Source organism: Zonotrichia leucophrys, chromosome 3 (assembly GCF_028769735.1).
Source record: "Zonotrichia leucophrys gambelii isolate GWCS_2022_RI chromosome 3, RI_Zleu_2.0, whole genome shotgun sequence".
Lineage (NCBI taxonomy): Eukaryota > Metazoa > Chordata > Aves > Passeriformes > Passerellidae > Zonotrichia > Zonotrichia leucophrys.
The window spans coordinates 66,337,696-66,361,786 of record NC_088172.1 but is presented as its reverse complement, the minus strand read 5'-3'; the positions used below and the strand labels follow the sequence as shown (position 1 = coordinate 66,361,786).

Genomic DNA, 24,091 nt, shown 5'->3' with positions numbered 1-24,091 from the left:
CGCCACGGGCCGGGCAGAACCGCCAGAGGACATGATGGGTCCCTTCCTCCTCCTCACGCCACAGCTGGTGGGCGTCCAGGAGAGCCATGAAGGCAGGAGCCAGGCCTTGGGCACCACGAGCCCAGGAATGCGCTCTAAGAAAGGGGGGGCGTCATAGCGGAGGCTCCGAGGTGGAGGCAGAGCAGACAGGGTGGGGATGAGGGAAGAGAGCTGCCACGAGAAGCCTGGGCAAAGTAACTAGGAGCCACCCGACCCCTTGCTGGGGAACAAGGAGCTACAACTTTACAGTGAGAGGCTTTAGGACCAGTTCTTGTTCAAAAATGTTCAGACTTTTAAAATATGATATCAGCCTCCAGTGACTCAGAATTTGCTGCCAAGAAATCCATTGAAGAACTGCTCTCAGCTCACCCAAAACACCTGGGTTGATTTACCCATCAGCTTTAGCACACACCTTCAGGCCTTACCTCCATGCAGCTCCCACAGATGGCATGCCTCATAACAGATGCAGTGCAGTAACCACATCGTCCCCATCTCACACTGCAGCACTTGACTGAACCCACACAGGATTTGCTGGTACCACCAGAAGCCCCACCTTCTGAGACAGATTCCTTGGTCAGCAGGACTCCACCCTGGAGGGCAAGAGAGTGCTTACTTGCCAAACAACAAAACAAAGAGAAGTGACCATGTCCTTCAAATTTGGGTCACCTAATGTCTATCTGCTACTTAGTTTTATCTCCATACAAAGCTCCATGTGCAATCAAATCACCCTCTCTCAGCATCCCCAAGCCAAAGTTGGATGAGTTTCCAAAGTCCTTGAAAATTTGTGTACTGGAAACATAGCAGGTACTGGACAAAAATATGAAGTACAAGAATGGAAATCTTAAGAATAGAGGCAATACTACCATATCAAAGCATATAAAAAGTACATTTTTTTCCAGAGAAAATGAAAAAAAAAATTAAGAGGCTCCCAGTGAGCAAGCTTCTTCAAGAAGAGATCCAGATAGCTCTGCAGCACTCCTTCATAGATTTATGACCCAAGGAAAGAAACTTTTCCTTTATCCATGCCAGACTCTAGGCCAGCAGGTTAGGTGACTTTGGTGGAGTGCTCTTCAGCAGCGCTTTGCATCCTGTGGGCTGGCAGCTGTCCTTGGATGCAGCCCCTGGAGGATGCTGACAGGATCTCTCTACCTCCTTGGGAGTTCACGCTTGGTTTTCTTGACTAACCACCAGGAGCAGCTTAACTTGTCTCTTCAGTCAGATTCAGCCCCCTTGAGTGTCCTGCTGACTCCAACCTGCTCAGCTGTGTTCTTAATACCTGACAAAGGCCCTTTGGCATTGTGCAACTGAGAATAGCAAGGAGGAACAGCAGTTGTTGACTGCAGTGCCTCTGGGTTTTTCATCACAAGCTGAGCTCGTATGGGTTAGTCTGGCAGCAAATTAATTTCCACAACCCATCTCAAATGGAAAAAACAGTCTTCGTTGGGCACAAAAATAGCCACACAGTTACCTTTTTTCTATCCATTCTTTATTGCAGGTGTATATATAATTATTTATGTTTTATTTTAAACAAGAAAATCCTTTCATGGAAAGGAGAAACTTTTACCATTAAAATAGAGTGATTATAACATGAGTATTTTACAAATATGTACAAATATTGGCAGCTAGTTTCTAACATCAGCTGATAAATGCTTGCACACTAACATCTACCAAACTATCAAACCCAAAAAAAAAAAAGAGATCTTCTAAATCCAAACAAAAAATAAATGTATTACTAGCAGAAACAGGTGGATTTTTTTTTAATATGAATACAAAAGTTGCATAATAGATATTCACAGTGCTCATAAGATACGGATTCATTCTCAGTCTATACACAAAGTGTCTGGTCTCCCCTTCATATGCATACGTCACTTACAGTACTGGAGGGAGCTGCACAGACCACAGAGAGAAGACAGTCAGACCTGCAGAGTTTGCCTTCCCTACCAGCCATGAATAAATATAAGAACTCCTCAGGAATGTACAAGGCAGTGGATGCTCATGCAAGAGTCAGTTACGCTGTTTTCAGGCATTGGTGCATTTTGTAACCAGCAGCAGCAGGATTACAGGATTACAGTGCTTCACCAAATCCTTTGGATGACTGCTAACTGCAAAACCAGCACAGTGAGCTGCCTGGTGGCAATAAACACTGCTGTGATGTGGTTAGGCTGCAGCAGATAAGGATGTGATTGTCTTTGAGAGAAGTGTGCACATGCTGCACACACATTTTATGACCCTTTTCCAAACAACTATACCCACGGAATTTTGACCTTTTTTCCTGTTAACAACCATTCCCAGAACCACAAGTAACTGTACATCTACATGGGTGGGAGAGCAACAGGTCAGTGGGGCCCTCACTCCAGACCTCCCTCATGTTTTGCATGGAGAGGCACTGCTGCAGTAAGAGCCATCCCTCCAGCTCTGTGGTAGCTGCAAGAGCAAGGCTCCTGCATTGCTGCAAGGCTGCTGCCTGCTGTACAGCCACTGGCCTCCTGGATCCTGGCCATGCCCATCCCCTGTGGCTTATGGCCAAACAGGACCCAGGTAACAGGGAGTGACTGACAGAGGGAGGCTTGGCTGGACTGTTCAAGAGCAGCCAACTAGATTTCCTTTACCCATTCAGATCCATTTAGAAGAATTTATTTTGGATGCAGTAAACATACCTCAAGTACTTTGCAAAGGCATTTTGGCTTTGTTTGGAACAAAGGAAAAGAGGCTATAGTGAACACACAGCTCCTAATTGTTCATTACAACACGAAAGAACAGTGTGATCAAAGAGGGCACAGTCAACTAAGTCGTGCACACAGCTTGGGTTTGGTACTGGATTCATCTCAGAGGATGTAGAGCAGCTGGTCCCAAATCAGTGAATGCAGATGTACTTGCATGGGCTGTCTCTACATGGCATTCACACACAAGTAGCAAGATGATGGACTTCAAGGATTTGCTATTTAATGACTTATGGGAATGCAATTTACCAGACAACTACTGAGCTTGCATGCCCACCATCAAAGCAGCAGCTCAAACCTTCCTTGCCATAGTCTGGCTTCCTTTCTTTTCTGAATAAGGCTATTTTCAGCTTTTGATTACCAACACTGCACAACACACACTTCCCCAGCCAGCAGAACAGTATTCCTTCCCTTCTAGTTTGCCAGAACACAGCTAGATGGCTGTCAAAAGCTGGGCACAAAGCTGGGCCTTCAAGTACAAGCTTCCCAATGCTGGCAATTGATGAGGGGAGGAAACCAAACACATATTCATTTGCATGTAACAAGGTAGCAGGATGTTTTCCACACCAAATGCTTCAATGAAACAGCATAATTATGATTATTTCCCTAGTGAGAGCCAGCACAGCCAGATCCACCACTCTCAAGATCACCAAAACAAGTACCCTTGGTCTGGCACACAAACGCCCTACACCTGCACCATCATCAGCCCTGCAGCACCACACACACATATTTGCCTGACCTATCCATGACTAAGTAGGACACAGTCACTCTGTCTGTCCTTGCAAAGTGACTTTCTCCATTTTTACTTGCCTCCTAAGCAGAAGGGAAAAAAAAATCTAAGGAACAGATTCATTAAAAACAAATAAAAGAACAGCATTAAAGTATGAATCAATGTAAGGGGTGATCATGCCTGGACAAATTCTCCAGTCACACTCCTCTCTTCAAAAGCCTGTCAATTAATGCTCTTGCCCTCTATACTCTCAGAAGCAGCCAAGTCATTTGCTTTATCTCCTCCCTATCTCCCCAAGGATATAATGCCAATCTGCATCACAGCAGTGGTAGACAGCTGACAGTCAGCTCCATTTGTTGCCATTAAAAAAAAAAAAAGACCACACATTGTATTTGGCTGGATGCTTACAACAAAATAACAACAAAAGAAGAAGAAACTCCTGGCAGAGCAGGTCTTGCCCCAGTGCAGTGAATAAGCAACTTGTGTTCATTACAACTGAAACAGGCCAGACACTTCCATACACAGCCCTCCAAATGTGCTTAGAGTATATCCTGGCCTGACAGCTGTTGGCAATGTTGCAGCAGCACAAACTGAAGACAAACTATCTGTACACTAAAATTAAGAGACATGGACCACAAGAGAAAGGCAGGAACATGAAAAACTTTAAATTTCTGATTAATCCATATTGACAAGGTTTGCTTTACTAGCTCAGTATCAGTTTTGGTCCACTGTTTTTTGGTTTTTATGTTGATTGTGTCCCTTCCAAGGGTGCAGGCTACTTCCACTTTCTGCTCAGACAGACACTACCAATGCCAGTGTTAAGTGCTACACTCCAGTTGATCTGCCCTGTAGTCAGCTCTGCAGAAGTGATGCCACTTACTGATACAGAGCTGAATAACAAAGCTGCTGACCATCTCCTCCTGCAAGAACCAGAGTGACATCACATGTGTTAATGAGGTATATATTGCCATGATGAGCTGTTTCCTGGTATGGAAGAGCTCCAATCTCATTACACCACAAACTCCTCTGGGAGCTGGTCCTCTCCCAGAAGATCCAAGGAGAGGCAGTTCATGGATCGCTTCCCGTAAAGGGCAGACTTGGTTTTGCAGTCTGCTGTGGAATAGACGCAGCCGTAGACAGACAGCTTGTCCTCGAGGCTGCAGCCGAAGGTGTAGCTGTGGGACGTGTCTGAAGACAGCGTGGCACTTAGTGACGGGTGCCGGCGCTTGTACAGGCGGATGTCATCCAAACTCTGGCTGTGCTGCTCCATGCAGCTCCGGCTTTTGGGTGAACTGACCTGCCAGTTCAGCATGAATAAAAACAGTGAGCTCAGACACAGCCTAAGGATTCTGGCTAGGCGTGCCAGAAGTTTCTCAAAGTTGTTCTTCCCCACTTTGAAAAGAGCACCACCACCCTTCTGAAGGATGTTGGCTTAAACAAGGAGCTGTGGACAATTCAGAAATTACAAGTGCATGAAGCTGCCATGCCATGTTGAGATGGATCCTGATCTGTCTGCCCTGTGTGCTCAAGTGTCCAGTACAATGGATGAAACACTTGACAGATACTGACACCTGAATGACCTCACACTTCTTGGCAGACCCAAGCAGTTGTCCTCAAATGGACGAAGTGTCCTTAACAAAAAACTACCCCAAGTGCTCAAACACATTAAGTCTAATGAGCTGAAAGGAAGGTTCAGAAGGCAACCATGCAAACTAATGGGTTAGAGTGTCCAGTAATTGCCACAAACAGTTTCATCTACAAAACACTGTTCCATAAAGAGTAGCAACAAATCAGCAGTAATTCCCAGAGGCACCATCTCACTATATAAGCCTCTGTGAAGGAGTTATTGACCATTTGAGAGTATTTCCAGCTTCAACACTTGTATTTTTTTCTTGCTCTGCCTCTTTTCTTGCTCTGCCTCTAATCACCTGTTAAATGCTAATATTAAGGCTAATTTCAAGAATATAATTTTGAAACCAAGACACTTCTGTTGGCACTACATAAATCTTACTCCCAGTATAATTTCACTCACTGCCATGGGAGAGGAATTAAAAAACTACCCTGAGGAAATCCTGTTCTGGCTCAGCTGTACTCCCAGAAACAGGAATATGCTGCACTGTCTGGTCAATGCTAATGAAACCCTGCAGCATTTAGTTACATGGCTTTGTAAGGAATATTTTGAGTTTTCTAAGGAGCCACCAAGTATGTGATGCACTAAAGTGGCAGCCAGGTCTTTGCAATCATATAGACACTCCTAACAGTCCTGTATAAAACAGATGTCTCATGATCATTTAACAGTGTAAGCATGATAACAGCAGTAGCTAAAAACATTACAGCTTTAAGCAAGATGCCCACTTCCAGCCATGAGCTCTTAAGTCTTCCATTCCAACAGAGGAATAAATTCATTATAATTTGTACTCTGTGGTCCTTAGCTGTATGGTCTTTAGCTTCTGTTCAAATCTCCTACAGCACTTTATGGATTATTTTGCTGACAAATGAAAATTTCTTATCATTTTTGACTGGGTCCAGAAAGAAATATGGAAAATTAAAAACAAAGTTCTAAGAAGTGACTGAAAACCTTGCTAAGAGTTTTAGAATTCTCTCAGCAGATAAGGTAATTTTGGATTAAGAGAGGGAAGACAGGGTAGAAGTAGGGGTTTTTGTTTTGTTTGGTTGGGTTTTTTTCAAAAACCACATTTTTACCCCAGTGAGTACAGCAATACTTTGAAAAGAAGTCTTAAAAAGACATTTTAATGAGCTTCTTCCAAATATATCTTCTTCCCTGACGTACTTTACCATATATAGTTTCCCTTTCTCAAGTGTTTGGTGAAAAGAAAATCTTGACAACAAAGACTTCTGTACACACAGACTATAATCACACAAATGATATAACAACTAGAGCTTGAGCATCTGGTTTTGCTCTGATGTAAGCTACTTCTGGCTTCAAGATGATCAAGTTTGCAACTCACATCCAAACTGCATAGATGGTTTTTGCTCTGTATTGCACCAAAAATTTTGATGTGGTTGATCTTCCATGTCTCATCCAGAAGACTAAGGTAGATAATAACTGGTTTGCATGACCTCCCTGCTGATTGCTCCAAACCTTTCTATACTATTCTGACCCCAAATGCTGCTCTTATCCTATTCCTGAGAGCAGTGGCTGACCAGCAGCTGGTTTTGATTACACCATGTAAAAATCAGTCAAATCCAAACTAATCCATGTGTCCTGATTTACAGCTGTCTCCATTACACTGGACCTCAGTTCAATGCCCACACACAGACCCTCCTGCTGAGCAACCTCTCCCTTACCTGGTGAAGGGATTCCACACTTTGGCCTCTCATTTTGATTAGTGTGACTTGCACCACAGACAGAGATTCCTGATTTACAGCTGCAAAGGAGAAGCAGGAAGTGAAAAGCATTGCAAGTTTGAGGTTTTGTGGGCAATAGAAAAGGGAAGTTGTTCTCACAGGTCACATTCAAACAGTGACAAACAGTGTCCTCTTAAGACAAATATACATCATTAAGCATCCTCAATGCTCCAGGAGTTTTGCTCACGAGTACTCTTTTTTGGCCTGAAAGATCAACATTTGAAAACTTTCAAGGAAACAGTTTCTTGCCAACTTGTCCCATTTTTTTACCCTTCTTGCTTTCCTATAAAGGCTGCATATATTAAGGCCAAACAGCTCCTGCATAACCCTGTTGCCTAGAATCCCCTGTATCACAAGCCACAAAACTTTACTTAAGAATTCCTGTGACCATCCCATTATTCTGTGGTTGAGCCCCTTGGCTGTTTTGTGGCATACAAGATATTAAAGCATATTCCTTCCTTACAAAAAGTTTACCTCAATTATCTTTTTGTCATTAACTGAATATAAGTTTAGAGAAGGGAGACTCTGAGGAGCACAGAGGAGAGCAGCACTGTACATACAATACAGAATGCTGGCCTGTAAACTCTAGATGAACTGCCTGCAAACCCTGTTGCAGTAGGGCAGTAAATAGCACTGGCAGCTGTTTAGAAGGAGGTAAGAGTTTTTGTAGATCCCTCAGATCATGCCTGTTGCTAGAGCCTTAAAGAACAGCATTGAGCAGTTGCAGAAAGCCATCTCACCTTGGCAGCTAGCAGCATCTAGAGGCAGGGATTCAACAGATTCTCCCACAGTGGCCTCCTCTAACTGGTCTCCCTCTAAAGGCTCATCTACAGGCATCTCCTCTGGCTCATCTACTGCCAGCTCAAGCTCTAGGAGGAAGAGAGCAGCAGGGGAATGGTTAGCATTACACTTGTGCTCCAAGCTGCTGTACACTCTTTTACTCCCTGCTCTCCTGCAGGAGAAGACAAAAGTTGGCTTAGAAGTTGCTCCACATGTCCAAATTCTTTACCATCATCCTGCGCGTCATCCTCAGCCCGCCCTTTGCTGCCACTGTCAATGCCAGAGCTCCCGTAGCTGATGGTTGAGCTGCAGGATTGCTCTTTCCTATGCACGCGGTCAATGCCGAAGGGCTCATCCACCGACATCTCCACGGACACGCGGTGCCGGGAGTCAGCCTCGATGCCCGAGGTGTGGGAGCTGCCGTGGCTCCCGGTGGACTGGCGCGACAGGCGGTTATCCCTGCGGCTGCCCCCGCTGCTCCCGCTGCCACGGGAGTTCTTGTCACACGGGTCCAGGTCCATGTCCAGAGTGTCACTGATGTAGGACTCCCGGTAGCGCTTCTTCTCTGAGGGAGAAACCAGCGAGAACTTTAAGGAAGGGTAACAAAATATATTCAGGAAGTTCTGCTGGCATCAGTCAACAGCTAAGAAACAACCGCTGCAGCTACTGAACAAATACAGGGACAGCTTTGTATTTTGTTTGCTCAACAGATGGATGCTCAGGTGGTTGTAAAAGAATTACTCATACTTGCAGTAAACCCAGCATCTCCTAAAATAGAACAGGCAGGTAGAGGCAGTTATGATACAGAAAACAGTAGGTTTCAGAGTGAAGGTCAATAACAATAAAGCAAAACAAAAGCAAACAAGAAAAGGGAATTACTTAGTGAAATTTGGTGCTCAATCTTTAAATCAGATGTGCCGATTGGTTCTTGAAATACCCACCACTATGTGAAGTCAGCTAAGAACAAATTTTCTGTGGCTGGTATTTAGTAATGATTTATTGTTTCTCCCATGGCATGTATGTGCTAAGGGTGGTTGAGAAATCTATGTGACACTAACAGACACAAAACAGCCAAGGGCTTTTTGCCCACAGGCACTTGACCAGTCAGCCTTTCTACAGGTGACTGGCACATGCCACTGGTTGCACCCACACTGCTCAAGGCCACTGCTGTAACCCCACTGAAGGGAAAGACAGAAACCACTTGAGAGGAGATATCCCTCTACTGCTCTCACACAAACATTCTTCCTGATCACAGTCAACAATGTGGGAGCCACAATTACTTCTTAGGAATGGACTTGAAAGGTACCTGACACCTCTGCTTCTATCACTGGCTCCTCAATAAGGCAGAAACACCATTAATTAGATGAGAGCAGGCACCATGAAACAACAGAAGAGACTAACACACTGTACTCTTCCTCTTACTAAACTCACTTGGGTGTTCCCTAACATACCTTCAGCCTCCTCCAGTTTTTGGATCTGCTTCAAAACTGGCTGAATATTCAGAAAGAGCCGGTGGCTGTTGCTGAGTAGCTGCAGCAAATGGCGTGACCTGAAGGGGCAACCCGTGTAGTAAACCAGTTTCCGTGCAGAGGGCAAACCATCTGGCTGGATTTCAAATTTTTTCCCCTGCACAAAGAGGAGAGATGCCAAAGAGATGAGCAGGAGCAAGTTTTCAGCCACACAGCTACCAGAGATAGCTGTGGTCTCGTGCATACAAGTGACAGGACGTGACGCAGCAGCACAGGCAGGCCGACAGCTTTGACACATCCCAGGCTGGCAGCCACTGGCAGATGGCCTCCATTCCCTCATACTCACCAGGAAGGCCAGCTTCCCGATGTGTGACCAGGGAAAGTCGTAGAGGAGCTGGCGAACGTGATTCACCTCCTGCAACACATCAAACCCACAGTGACACAGGGACTGGCAGGTACAGGGTGGAATCAGTGATGTGCAAAGAATTTGCAAACAACCAAGAATTTGAGATATGTGGAGCCTGGGGTTTGCAGGGGAGGCAGAGGAGCCACGGTGAGGGGGGAGGACAGGGAACTGGGCAGAGTTAATGCTACACCAGAAGGCTTTCACAGCAGTCTGTTACCTGATAGATGTGCATTCCTCTCAGGGTCAGGCCCAGGATAACTGTTGGTCGATCCTCCTTCTTATCCTAAAAGAACAGAAGAGTCAAAGGTTAATCTACAAAGACCACGCTCTTGTTCTGGCACCTACTGCAGGAGAGGTAGCAGGACTCCTCATCACACAGATGCCATCAGCTCATTTGGTTTTTATTATGTTTGTAAAGTGCACCTTGCCTTGTTGACCCCTGAAATACCTACACCTAAAATCCCCTCATGCTGGGACCTCAGGCATTTCACCAGCATATGTCCTAGCTGTCCTGGACAGCTAGGGAATCCTGTAGCTTTAGTGATTTGAGAATATGGACAATTACTGTTCTCAGGGGTACCTTGTAACCTCTCTTATAACCACATGCTGTCTATGCTGTCCCCATGAACATGCACCACTCTTGCTCTCCAGGTGACAGAGAGCCCAAAACAGAAGGGGAACCCATTCCCCTCTCCTTGCCACTGCACTGCTGTTCCCATCCAGGGATTTGCTAGATCTTAGGTAGCTTTTGGCTGGAGGGGAGCTAATCGATGCCCAATTATTGGGATTTTCATGCTAACATTCTATCCTGGTGTTGGGAGTAGGTGGTTTTACATGAGTTTTATTACCTGGGTTGAAATACTGTCTTTTAACTCCTGCTGCATCTTGGTATGACATACTTGGTCTCTATTCATATTCTTTTGCTTGAAGACCAAAAATATCATAAGCTAGCTCTTTCAGCCTCTCCTAACACAACAGAGTTAGGGAGTGGAATGCATACATTTTTTTTTTGTTGGGAAGAAAAGGAGAAAGAAAATTTGGAGGTAAAAATGTATGGACTCACAAAGCTCAAACTTTATGTCACAACTCATTTTTATTCATGTCTGTCCTCATCTGGCTTACAAGATACAAGCCTTATGCCATCACATTACCCCACCCTTTATTCCTGGTACCATCCCTGTCTTCAGCTCAAAGTAAGAAATATTAAGAAATAATAAGAAATATTTTCTGCCTCCTAAGGACAAAGAGCTTTGTAAATCAGTATTGGTCTGAATGAGAGATAGGGGGTGTGTTGTGTTTTCCTTAGCTCCCAGCCTCAGTAGAAGCCACCTTAAGATGAAAGTGACTGCTTTTGAAATGTCAGGGCAACCAGTCCACCAACACCTTCACCAACTCCTCTGCACTTGGCTCAGGCAATCGGTGACCCAAGCATCACCTAAGGAGGAGCATCTCTCACCACAAAATGAGATAACTGTGTCACACAGCAGGAATAAGACTCTATTAAGAATCAAATGACACATGGAAGAGTACATGGTGCCTAAATTCCAAGTCAACAAGGAACTTAAATATTAAGAGCAAGCAATTTCACAGTCTTGATGCTTTTGGATATAAAATGTATCATGTCCTGCCAGCTGGACTTCTCATAGCATTCAAGTGTAACTAACTCTCTCATGACTGCATCACTAACAGCATTAAGAATAAAAAAACAGAACAGAAGAAAGGTAGGCAAACATCTTTGGTTTGCAAACAACTAAGCCTGACTACTGATCAAAACTTATTTTCTCTACAAAATGCACATTTCTTCAGTAACTAGAGCTGTTAGATATGTTCAGAGGACATGTATACTTCTCAGATATAATTGCCACTGAGCACAAAAACCCAAAAAGTTTAATTATGAGTCTGACAGAGGAGTGTATCTCCATTTGGAAAAAAAACCCCAAGCCATTCCTAATTGCATAGGCAGGTTTCACTCACCTAAGTGGAACAGAAAAGTTCTCATTTTTAGATCTAAGCACTCAGCATGTGAAAATGAAGCATCTTCTGTTTAAGCAGGTTTGGGTAAAGAGTCTAACAAGCAACAATGTAGGAATCCAAAACTGCCAAGAAAAGCATATAGCTGAAAAAACACCAAACACTCTGGCAGGGCTGGAGAAGGAATGGGATATGAAAGTTGGAATGACTCAGTGTCACCTTCAGTTGTTACATGACATTTGTGTGAAAGCTAGCTGACCTCTTGTCATAATTTCAATGAACTACAATGGGAAAAAAAAGCAGCTTCATTGATTTCCCTGGTGCAATTCTACTGACAGGCAGGAACAAATATGAAGTTTTGCCATTCCTGTGGCCAGTTTCTTGGCTGAGGGACAAAACTAAATTCCAGCTACATCTGTACATTGGCGACGGATTTGTTTGTGGGGACAGGCCTCATTTGGCTCCGCATTTTAGATTTATTTGGCCTCTCTGAATCAGAGGCAACTGTCCCTCAAACAAACAGAAGGAGAAAAATGCCATAGTGCACTCAGTTAATGATGGGAGAAAAGTTCAAAATAAGAAGCTCTTTGTTTAACCTTCTGCAGCCTGTAGAAGTGGACGGGCACATCTTCCAGCAGGCAGGACTCCTTAATGAACTTCAGCACCGCTTCCTTAGCGCTCAGCCCTTGCTGCTCCCGGTGCATCTCTGGGGCATGTCTCAAGATGTAGTCGCTCCCCCTCTTTGCAATTATCTAAACCGCAAAGAAAACAAACAGGTCAGCAACTCTTCAGCAATCCCCATGAGAGGCAGCTGTGATCAACAGCAAAGCAGTGGCTGGAGGTGGAGGAGGTTCATATATTCCCTCAAGATGCTGGTCTGTGTTTGCCGCTGCCTCCCTGGAGGATAAGCATTTAAAGCAGTCCAGATGACACTGATGTCTCCAAACAGATCCTAGTGGCAAAACTGTAACAGACAAGACTACAGAGGTCGTGTCAGCTCTTTTCACTTTTAAGTATTGGAATTAGTTTTCCTAACTCTTGGCATCCATAAATGTTTATGGGCAGATAACAAATACTCCTCTGCATGCCAGCACAATCAGCAGCAACATCTCTGAAGAGGCAGAAATACTAGGTTTTCCTTTTAAGACCAGAAACTACACATTAGGCTTACTTAGCATTTCCATTTTCAAAGGGTGGATAACACTATCTCAAGGTATTTTTTATCTATTAGGAGTGGCTGGCAGGCACGTGGCTTCACTAAGCAGTAGGAAAAACCTGCCCTGGGCCTTTTGCTCCTGCCCTGCAATTGCCCAGTTCCCACGTTTACCCACATGCCCTCTCCATACAAGGCTACTGGGCAGCTCAGCCCTCTCCCATACTCAGCTGGTTCCTTTCAGGCTGTCAGTGGCAGTGACAGGTAAGAGGGATGATTGGCTGAATTCACTTCCCAACATCCCCCACCACCAGGAGCATTTAAAACTAGATTGCACCAGGTACCTGAGAACATCCTGCCAGAAACAACCTGTCCAGGCTCAAACCAACCAGACCCTATCACCACCCAGTTCCCACTTACATTTAATATTAAAGCCCTTGCTTGCTCTGTTTGCTAACACCTCTGCATGCCCTGCCAGATTGGCTGCCCTCCCACAAGGAAGGCGGGCCTTGGTGGAGGACAATATTGATGCCATCAGCTGTGCAGTGTCAGCAAAGAGATGTGCCAGCTCCACAGTTCAAAGCTGGGTGGGTCAGCCCAGGGCAGCAGTGCCTCTCCTCACTGGCACGAGACTTGGGGCAGCCCTTGGGCAAATGATATGAAGCACGTGTTGAAGGAAGTGATTGTGTTGGAGGAGGAGATTACTCACTATCTCCCCAGGGGCAGGGAGAGAAGCGTCCCCATGCCTGCCAGATTTTGCTGTTTGTAATGATGTAATAGATCACCCACATACTTGCTTGGGGTTGTGGCTCAGTGCAGGTGAGCAACAGTCTGTGATAAGCCCTTTAGTTGCCTCAGAAACAGCACAGAAGACCCACCATTTCCAGCCCTTTGTTAGCTACCTCCTGACAGGCACCCAGTAACAAGGAATGGCATGGGATGAGGGCCTGTTGTCTGGGAGAAAGGCAGACTGCTGCACAGTAAGGCAGGCAGGCTAGGATTTGTGCATAAAAGAGACTATCAGTCAAGACAAGTCCTGTCACTGATCTGAACCTTCTCCCCAAAGCAGAGGACAGTGCCATCTTACAGGGGAGAGGCAACTTGCCTGGGACAAGCAGCCAACTAACAAAGTCTTAGCTAATTTGCCTTCATTTGACAATTAAATCAACTCTTGGTTGAAAGTCCTGAAGGGCACAAGTCACATGCTTATAAACAAACATGCAAACGCTTTCTCTTTCCTCTTACTGCACTTGAGGCAGAGATTAATGACAAAGCAAGCACCAGAGGCACTGCACAGCAGTATTACCCCGTAGGGTTTGGATCTATCCATCCCTGAGGCAAGCATTACAGAAAGGAGAACAAAGGGAATTAGACTTGGCTTTGCAGCCCTGAGGTTTTCTGGAGATCTTGCTGATGTACCTCTGGAAACACACAACCCTTTAAGCCATAGAAGAATTAAACAAGGACATCTGCACTGTCAGAGTTATTCATGTGACACCAACACATGCCATCACCAAGGAAGGATGTATCACCCACCTCACCGATGAGTGAGCCCAGGAACATGCATCTACATCGAGTGGAAAGACAAGAGATATTCCCTGAGGGACCTTCAGGGTGATACTCTACCCATCTGCCTGATCATTGCAGCAGGAGAGGGGGAAGTTGCATGGCTGCAGTTAGGTACCACCTTGGCATAGCTCCTGCGGCAGGCATGACCTGTTGACAGAAAGGTTCCCCCCCAAACTTACCCATTGTGGGAAATAAGCCTGAGGTTCAAAATATTTGCCAGTGTGGACCTTCTCTCTGTAGTTGCCCAAGTCTGCCTGTAAGCTGTAGGCAGCCAGCAAGAAGTAGATTTCTTCTTTGTGGTTGCAATGAGACATAAGCACTTGCTCTTTGAGATGGCAGTAGTAGAGCTGCCGTGCCACCTTATCGCTGCAAGACAAGGGCAAATTTACTTCAAGAACAAAGTTCAGATAAAGACCCTCAAAAACATCATCCTGCTGAGAAGAGGGATTAAACTTTGACATGTCTGATGTGTGCCAATGCCACCCTGATACAGTTGTGTGTATAAGGAGCACCAAACCAAGATCAAGGTCTTCTCCCACTAAGTGTTGTACAAACACAAGAAATGGTAGCTTCTACCTTGAGGAGCATGAGATCTAAGAAGTTAGGGCAGAAGGTAGATGAAAGAAAAATCACATCACACCTGTTTTGGAGACTGACTACAATCAAGCACTTCTGTTTCCCTGGAAAGCCTGTAGCAGCCAGGATAATCAACTCCCTTGGACTCTCAGTCCTGTTTCTTGCACACCTGCCCTCCTTTTCCCTCTAAACTTGGCGCTGCTCTTTGTTTCACCTTGCCTTAGGCTCATGATAGTTCTTAACAGCTAATTCCCTGCAAGGTAGATCACAAGACATGGGAGCCCTGGGCTTGGTTTTGTCTTCTTCCTCAAGCTGCTAAACAGGGATTGTCTGATAAGGAATTACTATGGCATAGCCTTGATAACCCACACACCCCCTGCCCTCAGAGATCATGGGAAGCAGGCTGCTGACATGTGCATGTAGATGAGGTGCTGGACACTACAGTCTGCTGTAAACGTGTGCAAGTATAGTTTGAAGGGGCCAGATAACTACCTCTGCATCGCTCTACAAACATCTCCAATTAAACTACTAGTGCAAGAGAAATATGCCTGTGATGGTGTAGGATATGTAACTTGGGAGTGGCAGAATGGTATGTAATCTCTCTCTGTACAAAAAAGGCAAAATGAAACAAAAAGCACTTATCAGCCAGACAGACTCCATAAGAAAGAGTCCCCTGTATCCAAAAGTGAAAGACTATGGAGAGAGAAAACATAGAAAACCACAAGCTTTGCTCAAGACAAGAAGGAATGCCAAAAAGTTGGTAAAGATTTTAATCCACCTAAATGATCCCAGCTCCTGGCTTCCCCCAGGGACAGAGCCACACCAGAAGCATTGATGTAAATTAACTCTGTCAGTTGTTCATTTTTAACTACCTCATCCTTTGTTCTGTACCATGGGTGAGGGTGGTGCTGTTTTGAGTGTAGCCCATATTCCATGTGAATGGACTACAAATGAAAAAGTCTAACTTATGAAGTAATTTGTTTGTCCATGTATGAAAGTCCATTTCCAGGATTAGACTGCACAGAGCACTGCTCAGATGCAAAAAATAGATCCAACGCACGTGCTTTGGAGTATAAATAACTATTTTTGGTATGTGCATTCAGTGCCTTTCATACAACCAAAAGACATGAGCAAAAGAGTGTTTTGATAATGTCATCATTCAACACAGATGGAAAAGCAGTCACAATTTTCCTAGGGATATCGAGTATGATTCAGGCAGAAAACATTCATAGCTGAGAGAGGACATCTGCGAAAGTCTTAAAAAAAATTCAAGCTGATTTTTAAAGCTTATTTCAATGAGTTCACAGAGATGAGCTTAACAAAGAAACATTCTTTTTCTTTCATTTTAAGAACACACTGAATAATTCAAAACACAGTCATTACCACAGAAGAGAACTTACCCTATTACTCTTCCATTTTCTACATAGTATTGTACTCTAAAGAATGCAACAAATGGAGGGCTGAATTTCTCTGTCCCCTAGAGCAAAGACAGAAGACGAGTTAAATTATGATCAGCATCCAAAATTCCTGTTACCCTATCTGGTAATGCTCTCTCCTCTGAAATTTACTCCCCATACTGCTTTTCATTTTCTACTCTTAGCTCTTGGCAAGTTTTAGGAGGGAGTCTGACTGTCTTGGAGGCCCATGACAATGAGGCATCACAAAACAATCAGACAGGTTGAACGACAAAATCTCCTAGGAAGAGCAGAAGATTTTTGGATAGGAGGGATGTGCTGGTGTAAGAGTCCCAGAGTAGCCTGGGGACACCCAGGCTGGCCCAGAGTTACCTAGCTCAGCACCTGGCAGCACCACAAACACATTCGTTCTGAACGCAGCAAGTTTAACCCAGCCTCCCTCACAGCGCCAGGCAAGGCAGCAGCGCAGTGTGCCACCCTGGCATGGCCATGGCATTTTCAGGGCACTCCTAGGAGCAACCATCCATCCCTGCACCACACCACATCACCCAGCATGGACAGACACACTGGCACGTTCAGCACTCACTGCCTGGGGCTCAGGAGCACCAGCCTGGTATGAGCTCCATGCCTTTTGTTTGGCAGGGCTCCTAGTTAGTTATTCACACTTTCCTGCAGCCATAGAGCAAAAGGCAGTGGTGGTGTCTGCTTCATACTGAGGAGTGCTGCTAGAAGAAAGCCAGCATGAGGCCTGTTGTTTTAGCTACAGCCTATCTTTCCGACTTACAGGCTTGTTTGAACAGAATAAAAAAGAAAAAAGAGAAAAAGAATAAAGGAACATCTTACTAACTCACTCTCTCATCTTTCCTACTTTGTCACTTTCATGTTCACACAGGTAACTTTGCTCCCACAGGCAATTCCAAGGCTTTGCTGGTCAGATCCATCTCACTGGACAAGGTCCATGCCCTCCACATCTGAGGCAGACAGCTTCTTAACCATGCAAACATCTCCATTTCATTTCTGGAAGTTGTTCATAGCCACCCTATTTTATCAGCTGGATTGGGCTTTCCTCCTGAAACCTCTTCATAGAAAGTAACCTTGTCAACTATCCCAGTCCAATAGGCTAACTCATCTCAGACTGTAGTACTGCCAGTAGCAACTCACTGAGTCTTTTGTGATCCACATCACACCAGAGGTTCAACACTTATCCTGACAGGAAAGTGTAGCCAGAATCCAATCACAGAGAGACCTCAAAGCATAGCCCATCCTGAGGTGACCAGAAACACCTGTTTTGGGGAGCTCTCACTGGCTGGACAGGCAGTCCCTTCACATGACTCTGGGTGTTTCTGAAGTAACTCTCACTTGTTTGGGAAAAGCAGAGCACATGCCTGGGGATAAGAGAGATGTCCAAACCTCACTAGTTATCTACAAACTTAGTAGCAGAAATGGCAAGTGTGCCTATTCTGCAAAAGAAAAAATGCTTAGGCAAGGTGGAAAAAAGTAATTGACAACTTTTACAACGACCCAATTAAGATATCTGACAGCAATTGCATGCATACTTTGTTCTAGACTATGGCTCCTCTATTAAGGACACACACACAAACAGGCATTATCATGTCTGAATGAACAGTATTAAACAATGACGTAAGCTTGTCTTTATTTCATGTAGTTTTTCCCTCCCTTATCAGGGTTAGCTGGCCTTAAAGAACTAGGACTTGTCTCAAACAAAATATCCTTCCTCTCCCTTTTGCACATACTCTGGGAAGAGTCACAGCTCCAGTCATTTCCCATGTACCAGATTCAAGTCACAAAAGGTTATTTTAGGCTGTTTTGCTTAAGGATAAAAATGAGGTCTCCAGACTAAATTAAAATGGAAAACTGACCAACTGACTTTCTCCACTTCTGCAGCAGCCAAGCAGCAACCATGTGGTTACTATGGCTCAGCTAAAGGTGCCTAAGGGGCTGGTTTAACTAATTGTGCAACTATGCAAAAGTCACTGCATCCTGCTAATGAAAAGTATTCTGCAGACCATCTTCAAAAGATGCTTTATGGACCTTAGTTTAAGAGTTTTCATTTCACTGTGCAGTCCAATAAAAAAGCAGCAGCTTCCAAAGTTAAACACCTCTCTTACTTTGGTGGTCTCTTTCTTCCATTCCTTTGAAAAGTATTTGCTAAGCTTCTGCTCCAGGTCTATAAAAACATATTCATTATCTGAAAGATAAGAAAAAAGGAATTCAACATAAAATAATTGGAAATGTTTAGTCACTAAACATTTAGGTCACTCTACAAGTTATTTCCAAGCAATACATTTGCTGACCAGGAAACAGACAGGGCAGTGGAGGAAAAAAACCAGTACTCTTAAGTACATGTGCAACTCCAGACAGCATGGAAGGAAGGTCATTCACTCCTTCAAGAGATCCTGAGCTAAAGGTTCCCAAACATCTTAGCCAGAAATGCAGAATTCCTGCTTTATAATCAAGAAGCCATTTCCAAAAAAAGAGAAACATCATCTTACCCAGCTAATTGTACTGGCAGCTTACCAGAGTCAGTTTTTTATTATTATTAAACAAGCAAGCCCTACCCAAGCTTGTATTCTGCCATCATGTAGCACCATGGTCCAACATGGCAAAAGTAAGTAAAGAGAGCTGGGTACTTGACAGGTTTCATCTTCTGCATGTGAAGGGGATCCTCTGAAAGGGTGAGAAACAAGAGGACCAAACACAAACACCTTTCTCAGAAGGTCTGGTGTGTCCTGCTCACACCCAACTTCTTTCATATAGAGAAAGGATGAATGAAAGGAAGGGAAACCTGGCCTGCCTCAAAACACTAAAGGACCAGGACTTGCTCTCCACCCTAGTGAGAGTGAACAAGACACAGCCTGAATGGCACATCATCTTGAAAGAGGTTTGTGCTGCTTTCAAAGCTGATGTTTCATAACACTGCTTACCAATTATCAAATACAAACAACTCAGCCAGTGAAAGATTTTTTTTCCTGAGTCTTCAAGTCTCTTAAGAAAAAAATAAAAGACAAGACTTGACAGGTGTTTCAGGCTGCAGTGGCAATGCCAGCTGAGCACATTCACCTGACCAGTCTCTCCACACTTTGATCTTGCTTAGGACAGTGTTTTGACAGGTGACACAGGTGCCAAGATGAAGAGCTTGCTCCTTAAACATGAAAGGAGCAGGAGTAAAAAGGAGAGGAAAAAAAAAAAAAGAAAAAAGAACCCTTCACAAAACAAACTCCTGCCCCTTAAGACCAGCCCAGACTTCCAAATGAGAGCCTGCACTCATGTCTGTATTATGGCAGAAGCAGGCCTGGCATGGTCAGTGTTACAGCAGGCATTGAAGGGGGCTCTAATCTACCTCACACCCCTTCCAAAGCATTGCAGATCCTTACAGGGGCAGATACAAATACTTTCTTTGCTAGCTTTCAAAAAACAAGCAAGCAAAACAACCTTCCATCTCCATCTCCTTCAGCTCCCACCTCAAGAAACCACATCTGATGCTATCCAGAACTGGTCCACACATCACCCTACCAGGAAACCTCCTGTAAAACAGCACTAACACTGGATACAAAAAGTACAATGCCCAAAAAGTCTTGTTTCTGTCTCCATGCTCTTTCCTGCATTGTAGTACTTGCAGCTGTACTTTTAATATACCTACACTTCTGTTTATCACATTACTTGACATATCACATACAGAAACAAGCCAATATTTAACTGCACCATTGAAGTGGCTGTATAGAATTTCTGAAAGTGTCTGTGGTGGCCAATTTAAGTGCTGTAGCACACAGGATGATATGGAAGTTATTTCTGCTGTTTTGACAAGGAAAGGAAGAGTTTTTATCATCACAGAGATTGCATCTTGTACCTGCCTCTTCACTTCTGTCTAAGATAGGGTGGCTGGGGGCTACACTGGCCCCAGCCCTTCCTTCTCTAGGTCCATTAAGATCAGATAACACTGCCTGGAAGAGGCTGATAGAAGTCCTGGTCAGTGAGTGAGAGAAGGGTTTGCTCATGTTAGGATTGTCTGTCCCTAATCAGCTGCCAAGCTGATAAGCATGACTCCATAAAGCTTTTAATAAAAAGTAAGCAAAAGCTTATTTAGGGAATCAATGCACAGCAAGTGACTGGAGTGGGATAACATGAGCACACCACCCAGTCCCTCCCTGGGCTTTGGCAGTCCTGCAGCAGGGCCTGCCCTCCACTATGGGCTCCCCACATGCCGTGGGGCTGGGCCCGATGGCACAGCAATGATGGGTAAAGCCTGTATCAGCTCTGCCAGCACTGTGGTCTTCAGCTGACACCTTGTTAAGTGGCTATAACAAGTTGAAGGGTCAGTTTTTCTTTCTACTTCAACAGTGATCCCATGCCCAGAGGCATTTAGAGAAACACATTAATTATTCCTCAATCAAGAGGGGAAATTTCAATAGCAAACACAGTGACATACCCCAAACCATCCCATAATCCCTGAATAGTACGTCAGAAAGGAAAAAGTGTGACAGAACAGTTACACCACAGTAAAGCAATTTGTCACCCACACCCCAGAGTCCCTCTTTATCTGTAATGTTAATTAGGTCAGAGATGATTTTGTGAGGGCACAGATGTCACACCTGAGGATTCCAGGTTATTATCAGGCCTACTGGGAGATACACATAAACCACAAGAATAAGCCAAGCTACAGGAGGACACCCCAATGTCTCTTCCTTCTTGGGGTCCTCCCCAGCCCAGCTCAGCATCCTCCCTCCCGAGCAAGAATGCAGCACTGCATTCCTGCCTTAATGAAGTTAGTATGGCTGGAATGTCAACCTGCAATGGAAGCCTCCATCCACAAAAACAAAGAGGTATTTCCCTCCACAGCCCTACTGCTTTGTTGGCTTTGTTTTTGTTTTTTTTTCCTCACACTGGATTAGTGATGAAACCCTAACAGATCTTTTGGCAGATGCTATTTGAAAATAAGCATCTCTAACAGATATAAGGGCACCAAATTGCAGCACCTCTGAGCAGTGCTGTAAAGGACAATATAGAAATGCACAGATGGCCCCCTTTCCAGGGAAGAATAAATTTGATCTGTGGATCCAAACAGGGCTGGATACTCAGCAGGTACAAACTGTCATTGCTACACTGGCCTCACTTGAAGGACAAGTGAAAGGTAATAGGAAGCTGACTGAGAAGCATGCTCACATAAAAATACACTCTCATCCACCTGCAGCTACTGACACTAAGTTCATGAATCTCATCTCAGCACTGCAGGTGATCTTACAAATGCATCAGCTTCTCTTGAAAGGTTTCCTCATGTACATATGTACAGATACCAGACCTGGCACAACCCACCAGTGCACTGCAATCCCAAGAAATGCATCTGGACAGCTAGCTCCTTTGCAGTAAAGAAATTTACACACTTCTCCCAATTTCACCTTTAAGAATTCTCAAATGAGATTGAAAGTTTATGCTGTAAAAATCACATCTCAAAATAAGCAGTTACCAGAAATGCAAAACACTTCTACTCTGCAAAATTAGCTGAGCACATTTTATGTATTTAAAAAAATATAGGACACGCATTGTTGCAAAAAAATCATGTGCCAGGTCCCCAGTTAGAAAAAAATGACACAGTTCCAGTGAGTGATGCAGACTTACAATAGGCATTATTTACACTGCAGGAAAAATGGGAATGGAAAATTAAGGCTGTAATACAGGGTCAAATCATTCCGAATCATTGTTAACCTAAAGGCCATTACTTTGCATTAACCAGTTTCTCCTCATCTCATTTTTTATGAAAAGTAAGTTCTCTGCATAAAAGCTAAATAATGGTGATGCCAAAAACCTGTTCTCCTCCTGTGCCCATTGTGGGCTAGGAGCACAAACTAATTCCACAAAGGTGTCCTACCAAGAGTCGGTGCTTAGCCCCACAGGCAGCCAGGAAGATCCCATTAACAAATTTGGCTGAGTCATGTATATTTTAGCAATGCAACTAGACAGTCCAGAAGAATAGGATTCAAATAAAATATGAATTAGTGTGAAGCCAAATTTCCACATAGCAAGCATTTTCTGCGTAAAAGAGAAGGCAAAAAATTATCCATGGCTATTGCACTTAACTTTTCCCAGATGCTTCAAGAAGCTTTGTGGCAACACCACTATGTCCCCTGAGGTGCAACAGGAAAGAGAGCAGGAGCAGGACAGAGGGATGCTAGGGTTCGGGGAGAGCTGAAGCTTAAAAAAACCAAAAAACAACAAAAACCCACACTAAAATATACCTCACAGCATATGCTGTAGCCCTCACATAACCTGAACACCAGCCTGGATTTTTTTGTTTGATTACTGAAGAAGAGCATCCCTTTTGCATGTGGATCTCCCCAAGCTTCCAAGCATTAGTGATTTGGGAAAATCACTACCCACATGGCACCTGCTCCCACCACCTCTGCAGAGCTTCTCAATGCTCCTTGTGTTACCTTTCCAGCCAATAGAAAGAAATGTTGTTCACTTTCTGATCAGTTTAGTAAAGGGTCTGAAAGAACTTGGTTCAGGAAAAACTTGTGTTTTTAGCTTTAGCTGGAAAGTACATGTATCCCAATGAAGGGAAGAATCACAACCCAGGCTGGGAGTAAAGCAACGGAGGTCCTGGCTGAGGTCACTTTACCTGGGATGGACACAAGGCTATGGAGGGTAGTATGAAAGGAGACAATATCAAGAAGCCTGAGATCTTGTGGTGTTAGGAACTGTCGAGATCTGAACACTGAGATAAAGGTTCAGTCATTCCTGGTAATGGATAGGTACTGCCATAATTTTACATTGGTATCTTACATTTAGCAACAAGGCATGCCCAGGCAGAGATCTCCAGACTTCAGCAGTGTCACAGAGGATTCTTCTGCACAAGAAAAGCTGTAGAACCATTTCCAGCACTGCTCATCCAGGGGCGAACAAACCCTTAGCAATTCTCAGGCAGGAGAGCACTTGGCTGGATGTTGTACTGATACCAAAGGAGAAACAACTGGCAGTAGGTACAGGCAAAAATTTGCCTTCATAGGAAGAGACTATGTAGGTCCTTTCAAGGAGTACTTTATACTCTCTGGACATCTGAACCTCTGCAACTCCCTCTAGGTGGTATATTTCTGCACATGTTTTTCTTATATTGCATTTAACTCATCTGAGGTACCAAAGTAAGCGCAATAGAGCTGTACCTTAGGTTAGAATTCAGGAGAAATTCCTAATGAAGATTCAATTGTGTAAGCAGATTTAAGAGAGGATAGGCAAGAAGCACGGATAGTGAGGAAGGACTGTGTAGTGAGCAAGGTATGCAGAAATCAGCATAAGGTATTTCTGAGAACTTTTGTTATTTGTCCCTAAGAAACCCTTTGTTATAAGACACACTCATGTAATACAAAGATAACCTGTTAGCATATTTTGTCCATGAACTTCAGTACTGGAGGATACACAGATGCAGAAGAGTTAACTGGAGGCAGAGTGGTTTTGGCAGAGTTAATCACTGAGCTCCTTGGTAAGCGAGTACTGGGAATCATGGGCCTGGCAAGGTGAACAGCCATTGCTTTAAAAAAACAGAGTATTATTCTTGAGGCAGAGGAGCTGAAGCAGAGGGATTTGGTTGTAAGAAAGCCAGCCTGACAAATTCATAAGAGGACACAGAGACAGTGGCAAGGTATAGGAGCTGCAGTCTTGCTCCTTCCCAATTGAAGGCTTACATCTGCTTAGGTCAAGCAAGGTTTGCTCCTATGAAGGCATGGCCCAAAACTCAGGATAGAAGGGATCTGGGTTATAACAACAAAGGAAGCCTGGCTGTTCATTGTCTGCTGACATTCAGTTTTGTTTTAGAAGACTGAATGTGTCTCTGCACACACTTGCCGATAACAAGAGGGAAACCTCCCGCAGGGCACTAGATAAG

General features: G+C 44.3%; 1 protein-coding gene across 5 annotated transcripts in view; it reads right to left on the bottom strand.

Moving 5' to 3' along the window:
* Window positions 1–1,535: 1,535 nt before the first annotated feature.
* FRMD1 (FERM domain containing 1) overlaps window positions 1,536–24,091 on the bottom strand; it is a 40,763-nt gene continuing 18,207 nt past the window's right edge. For 4 of the 5 annotated variants that reach the window (XM_064708602.1, XM_064708605.1, XM_064708603.1 and 1 more), the window contains 11 exons: window positions 18,327–18,406; window positions 16,183–16,259; window positions 14,386–14,572; window positions 12,081–12,236; window positions 9,731–9,796; window positions 9,454–9,522; window positions 9,090–9,264; window positions 7,868–8,203; window positions 7,599–7,727; window positions 6,799–6,878; window positions 1,536–4,786 (listed from right to left, as the gene is read on the bottom strand). In XM_064708602.1, the coding sequence (XP_064564672.1) occupies window positions 4,499–4,786; window positions 6,799–6,878; window positions 7,599–7,727; window positions 7,868–8,203; window positions 9,090–9,264; window positions 9,454–9,522; window positions 9,731–9,796; window positions 12,081–12,236; window positions 14,386–14,572; window positions 16,183–16,259; window positions 18,327–18,406 (1,643 nt within the window). In that variant the 3' untranslated portion in view covers window positions 1,536–4,498. The remainder of the gene's footprint in view (window positions 4,787–6,798; window positions 6,879–7,598; window positions 7,728–7,867; window positions 8,204–9,089; window positions 9,265–9,453; window positions 9,523–9,730; window positions 9,797–12,080; window positions 12,237–14,385; window positions 14,573–16,182; window positions 16,260–18,326; window positions 18,407–24,091) is intronic. The other variant, XM_064708607.1, reaches the window with a different exon arrangement.